At 42.3% G+C, this 6,379-nt stretch overlaps 1 protein-coding gene across 3 annotated transcripts in view; it reads right to left on the bottom strand.

The window, feature by feature from the left end:
- Nucleotides 1–5,072: 5,072 nt before the first annotated feature.
- DCAF6 (DDB1 and CUL4 associated factor 6) overlaps nucleotides 5,073–6,379 on the bottom strand; it is a 90,584-nt gene continuing 89,277 nt past the window's right edge. For all 3 annotated transcript variants that reach the window (XM_037378070.1, XM_037378071.1, XM_037378073.1), the window contains one exon: nucleotides 5,073–5,518. In XM_037378070.1, the coding sequence (XP_037233967.1) occupies nucleotides 5,454–5,518 (65 nt within the window). In that variant the 3' untranslated portion in view covers nucleotides 5,073–5,453. The remainder of the gene's footprint in view (nucleotides 5,519–6,379) is intronic.

Genomic DNA, 6,379 nt, shown 5'->3' with positions numbered 1-6,379 from the left:
AGGAAAATGATAAGAGCGTGGAGATGAGCCCACCTGAGGTGTAGACAGGAATTCCCCCAACAGCCACAGAACTGGAGGTTTGCTTGTGTTTGTCGTCAGAGCAGCAGGGTCCTGGCCAGGGCAGGGGTGCAACACTGTCCGCTGCCGTTAAAAATTCACAACGGCAACTCATCCTTTTGGCACAAGCTTCACCACAAATGTTCGGGGAGTTGCTAAGGTAGGGAAAGAGTCCTGGGGTTTGCTAGGAGCCAGCAATTAGGGAGCTGAGGTGAGGGCTCAGAGGCTACTGGGGATGAAGCAGCTAGAAGGACGTTGGGGACTTGCCTTTGGCTCGCCTCGCCGGCTGGGCAAAAGCCATGCCCGGCTGATGAGAAGAGCCTTGGCTCCTGAGCCCCACAGCCCTGTCCTCCTCCCTCCTGCCTCTCCTCCTCTCACTACCCACCCAGGCCTAAAAACAGTCACCATGGGTGGCCAGATTGCATGGGGCTAAGGGCAGGGCAGGAAAGAAAGTACTGGAAACGGGCTCTGAGCACCGAGTCATCCCGTGGAGGGGAAGGAGATGATCTGCTGCGCTGCTTGAGAACAGCTGCAGATCCCCTGGGATGTGGTTTCCAATTAGTAACAAAGCCCATTAACCAACCTTATTTCGCAGTTTTTTTTTCACTAAAGTGAGACTTTCCTAAATTAGTAGCCATCAGTTCTGACTTGGGTTGTGAATCTGTGAAATTCCGTGGATTATTCTAGCACACAGCCCTCCTCCTGCAAAAAAAGGGAAGCATGGTAATACGGTGAGTCACGATCAGAAAAAAAGGAGCTTGCTTTAAGAGCAGCATATGCCTGTTTTTCCTATCAAAACATGTTATTGTGGGTTTTAGTAGTTTTAATAAGTAGTAGGTGTTTTTTGGACTTCAGTTTGCTTTACCAGAAAGGGGAAATTAATCTAGAAGGGAGCATGGCAAAGTTCTCAAAAGACACTGAGAAGGTAGATGGTACCTTTTCATCCAAAGAACAAAGGAATTGCAAATAATAAAAGGAACCTTTAAAACTAAGGAAAATAAATCTCCATTAACCTAAAAAAAATAACCCAGACTCAACAGTAGAGGAATGTCATTGAGAAGACAAACTGGATGCTTATACAGATAAAGGCATTTGGGTATATTATAATTCATGAAAACAGCTGAAAATTGATTTAACCCCGCATTTCAAGGACTAAATTAATCTCTTATTTTGGCAGGGCAGATGACCTCACGTGCCTTCTGTGTCATCTCCCGTACTTCAGCTGAGGCTTTTAGAGTTGGCTTCTTGTAGGGGCACGACTGAGGACCAGGAGGAACATGGGCTTTGACCCTCCAGGTGCTAACTGGCACCTCATTTTTCAACAGTGCTGTTGGGCCTGGCCCGGGAAACACTGCAGCATGGAGGATTCCCAGGGGCTGGTCATGAACAGCCTTTGCAGTAGGTCTGAGCCTTTGAGACTGAACCTGGCTCAGTGGTATCTTTCCATTAAAAAAAAAAAAAATAAATTACTTTGTAGACACATCCAGTCAGCTTTCCAAGGCAGCATCTCCGAGCATGTTCTCCCAGCCCTTACACAAGTGCACGCAGTTCAATGACAGCTGTTTTGATGGTGCAAGGACAGCAAAAGCTGTATGAGATGTTTACTGCTGGAATTTCTTCCTCAAAAACACCTGCTGGGATGTTCTGAAAGAGCTGAAGATGTCCACAACAGTCTACTGTAACGTTTATCTATTGCTTAAGTAAGAGAACTCCACAACAAAAGCGATGCAGGCTGTCATTAATGAACCTTCTCCTACCTCCACGGGGGGAAGTCACGAGGAACTAGAACTTAAGCCAGCAGCAGAATGAGGAGGCTCAGCATCCTTGACAGTTCACCAAGAGATTGGTTCATACAGCGACCATCTGGCCAAGCTTCAAGCCACCAAATTATTTGCCAGGAATCATAGCAACACGAAGAAACCCCATTTGATCTTTGCAACAGTCCTAAGCAATATCCTTGCCAGAGGTGAGCTCAGTAGCACCAGAGCCCCTGTGGTAGGTAAGCGCTCTTCCTAGGATGCACGCGTCGGGATGCTCTTCCTAGGATGCAGGATGGAGGGACCAGCTCCAGCAGCTGTACGAGCTCCAGCCCCCAAAGCAGGGAAATAAGATGCTCCCCATATCCTCACGCACCATCCTGTCCGTCAAATTTGGGCTGTTATTATTGTAATTAGAAACGAAAGGTTTTGGGTAGGTCTTTCAGCCAGCTAAATCAGCTGGTCATTTGATACTTAACAGGAGTATTATGGTCTGTTGCTTGGGTCTTTTCCTTTCATTGGCTTAGAATACCTGACACGATCATTTTTGCTTTCAAGTATCACTGTGACTGTAATCAAATTAGCGGGAAATCCGCAGCCCCAGGTGTTTGTTCCTGCACACCCGACGCATGCTTGGACCTGCAGCATCACCCACCTCAGCCCCCAGTCTGAAATCAGACCCAGACCACAAGATTTGCTTCTAAAATTGTGAGGCTCTGAGCGTGAGTTGGGTAATTAATTTCTATGCACATCTGAATAACATTTTCAAGTTTTCTTTTGCTGCTACGAACTCTACAATTACCAGCATCCCTCCCACTGCTGCCAACAGCTCCTATTACTGCATAGCTCCAGGAATTAAGACTTAGCCCGTCACCCAAATGTTTATGAAAAAAACCCAACGCAAACACTATGGATACCTTAGTTTTGAAAAAACTGCTTGAAAATCTTCACTGAAGTTTGAAAAATATTCCAAATATTAAACTTTTGCCCTTATTGAGATTCAGCCCTCCTTTTCATCAGTACATCCACAGCTAACCATCTGATATTAAAGTTAGCAATTAGCCTTTTAATAAATAAAAGAGCTTTGGGGAATAAATGTGCTTATTGGGGAACTCTGAAAAAAGACATTTACAAGACTGTTGCTTTAGTTCTATATTTTATGCCCTTTGCTAGCAATTACTACGACTAAAGCAAGAGTGGCAGAAGTAGCTTTTTTTTATTTTTAGAAAGACTTCCACAGTGATGAAGACGAAGGGTATCCTCTCCATATACTTATTTGAGAAAGAATTAGTTTTCAAAAAGCAGAAGTTAGTAATTTCTGAATAAAAAGAGAGTCAGGTTTCTGTAGAAACAACACGATCGTTCTTTTGGGAAGCAAATGCATTTCAGTATCGTCTGTTGATGACCTAACAACTGCATCAAACGTTGTGTTACTACTGTGTTTCATGCACAGAATTGCTCAGGATGCCTAGCTGTGGAAGAGGTCCACCACTGCAACAGATGCCACGCAACAGAAACACGGATTTATTCCTCTTACTGCTAACAGCTAAAGCAGAGCAAACAACCCTACTTTATACATACACTAAGTACACTATATATAATTTACTGTATAGCTCTCTAAAATTTCATGAGAGGAGTACTTTGGTATAAAAATCCAAAGGTAATTTACATGTCATAGTAAAAATTCTGCTCAGTGCAGTGGTATGAGCAGCAAGGTTTGAATAGTTCTAGACCACCGTGTTCGCCCCTCCCCAAATAGGTGTACCACAAAATCATAAAATATTCTGGCTGATCTAAAAATGCTTGCCCAAAATGCTGTGTCGTGAGGAAAACCTAATGTTTTGCTCCTTTCTCCAACAAGAAGGCCACTTAGTCGTCCTTGTGTCACCAGAAATGACAAATATCCATATTAGCTGTTACTTTCACTCCATACCTTAAAAAACAAACAACTTACCTTGACTTCTTTCACTCTCCCTTGTTCACAGTAGATACGTTCTCAAACACTTTACCAGATTTCCATCCTCTGTTTTGCTGATCTCCTCTGGGTGTGAAGTTTCCCATTTTCCACAGCGCTCCAGTGTTCCGAGACCTCCGTTGTTCCCGGCACCCTCCTCCAAAAAACTTCTCTCCCCAACAGTTATTTTCTCCTTTCCTAAATTCACTTCACTGGTTCACTTTCAAAGCTCCTATACTTTGGTCTTCCTCAGTAATTTCCTATCTTCTCCTTTAAAAAAAATAACACAACCAACCACCCTATCATCCATCTCCTCTCACTTTGCCTCTCCCCTCACATTATTCTTCCCTTGCCCAAGTACGTTCACTGTTACTGCCAGCTGAGTTCCATACAATTCCCATTTCTCTTCTCTCACAAATCTCTCTTCATCTCCTCCAATAGTTCTAGTTTTCTCATCTCCTTCTATTTCTGTGATTTATTTTCCATTCCCCAAGTCCTTTCAGCCTGCCTGCATTGTGAATCAGGACATCAGAATGTTCTGATAATGTTCTTTTTCATTTAGTGTGGGGAATTCTTTTTGTTGATGTAAGCAAAGTTTCTGAAGATTGCGTGATGAACGCATATTTTAATGATAACAGAGTAACGAAGCCTCCAGTACCCTCGTTCACCTGATTTAGAATTCTTCCCAGCATTCTGTAATTCCCAATGGAGCCGCTCAGCATCTGCCATCCTTGGCAAGAACAGCCATTGAGCAAAACCGCTCTCTTCCTTGCTCCGCTTTCCTTCCTTCTCTTCTTCTTCCCCATTGCCATCCAAAAATGTATGGAGGAAGAGCAGAGCCTGTTACACAGGCTGAACTGCCTTCCTTCCCAAATAATTACTCCTAGGAAATAACACACAGGAATTTTCAAATTCATGTTCCTTTGCATTAAATTTTCTCTACTCTAAATCCAATAGAAATTTAAGATACATCTGCTGCTGCTGTTGCAAAGAACACATACTGATGGATCTATTAGAGAAACACAACTAGTTTACCAGCACTACAGGTTCAAGCATGGAGAATGTGAAGTGGACACTATAGTAAGACTGATGGAGAGACGATTTTGCATTATGTATTTGTGGGTTGCCTGTGGAAACGCAAGAACCGAGAGGCATGGGATCTCAAAATCACAGAGAATCCCAGTGCTCACTGTAAGGAATAATTGTATTTGTCACCTCACAAACATTGTAAGAAAGAATAAAAATGAAGGTTATAGTTAAAAGGCTATAAATCAATGGCTGCACAAAGAAAAAACCCACAAAACTACTTTAAACAACCAAATCTTTTAATTAGAAAGCAACAAACATGCAAACAGCAGGTATAGAAATTTATTTGAACCAACGTTTTTACTATAATGAAAGTTACTTTAAAACATTGATCCAAGCTCCCACATTTGCAGGTTAAGGAAAATATTGCACTTTGCATCTTCTAGCACCCCTCATACATGGCAAAACATTTTAAAAACATTTTTGCTTATTTTAACTTGCACACTCTCCCAAAGTCATGCACACAGTCATTCAAAAACAAAAGGTTAGGTTATCCAAAAGCAATACCTTAGAATTGCACTAAAGCTCTGTAAGGAAAAATATAATTAATGTCTTATACAAATTCCATTAACATCTAGGCGCTTGCACACAACTGCCAGTTACTCTTCATCTTCGTTTTCATTCTCCTGACCAGATCCTTCCGATCTGTCACCTTCCAATCGGTCTGTAAGAGACAGAGATAAGTAAAGAGAACTTCCAAAGTGTTCATTTTTTGGTAAATATTTATAACACATTATCTCCCTGCGCTATACACAATAGACAGGGGCTGTGGGTTATAAGGTAGAAAAAGGTCTGTATGGACTGACAGCAGAGACTGGGTAGAAATGTTATCACAAGAAAGCAGAACAGGAAAGAAGCCATAAAAGACTTCCAGGCATAAAAGTGAAATTTGTGTACAAAAGGAAAAACCTTGTAGATGCTGACTAGCTGTCAGCACAGGAAAGATGAACACAAGCATAATATTAAAAAGAGATGGTAAATACAAAGGTTTGAGACACTTCTGGGTAGCTGAAACCAGAATAGCTGCAATTAGAAATTGGTATACTCCAGAAAAGTGGGGAATTGCTTTCTGTCACTGTATACATCAGAAAAAGTACCTTTTTTGTTGTAAGTGTTTACAGAAAGACAAACAGAGAAATGTGCGAGGGAACATGATTGACTCAGGATCTATCCCTCAAACAACATGCACTGTCCAGTTAAGAAATATTCCACCCAGCAATGACAGATTTTTGCTGAAACTGTTGTAACAAATGTTGGGCAGGCCTTTGAGTATTTTACTCCAAAGAAATAATAACAAATGAAGAAAAAAAACCAAACTAAGATATTCAGTCACAGCAGTGGCGAGGCATACCACTGGGCTGGATACAGTGGCATCCTCCTGGCTCTCTAACTCTCACAGATCAGTGAGAGGTGAAAAAAGGAGCAGCAGCTGCTGCCAGGCAGAGCTTCCTTCCTACTTCCCCACACTAAGCCCACTTCTCTGCTCAAGCCAGTCCGGAGTCCCCCAATTCAGTATCTACAGTCA

The sequence above is a fragment of the Falco rusticolus genome, chromosome 2 (assembly GCF_015220075.1).
Source record: "Falco rusticolus isolate bFalRus1 chromosome 2, bFalRus1.pri, whole genome shotgun sequence".
Lineage (NCBI taxonomy): Eukaryota > Metazoa > Chordata > Aves > Falconiformes > Falconidae > Falco > Falco rusticolus.
The sequence above is the reverse complement of the archived record's forward strand: the minus strand, read 5'-3'. Positions and strand labels throughout refer to the sequence as shown.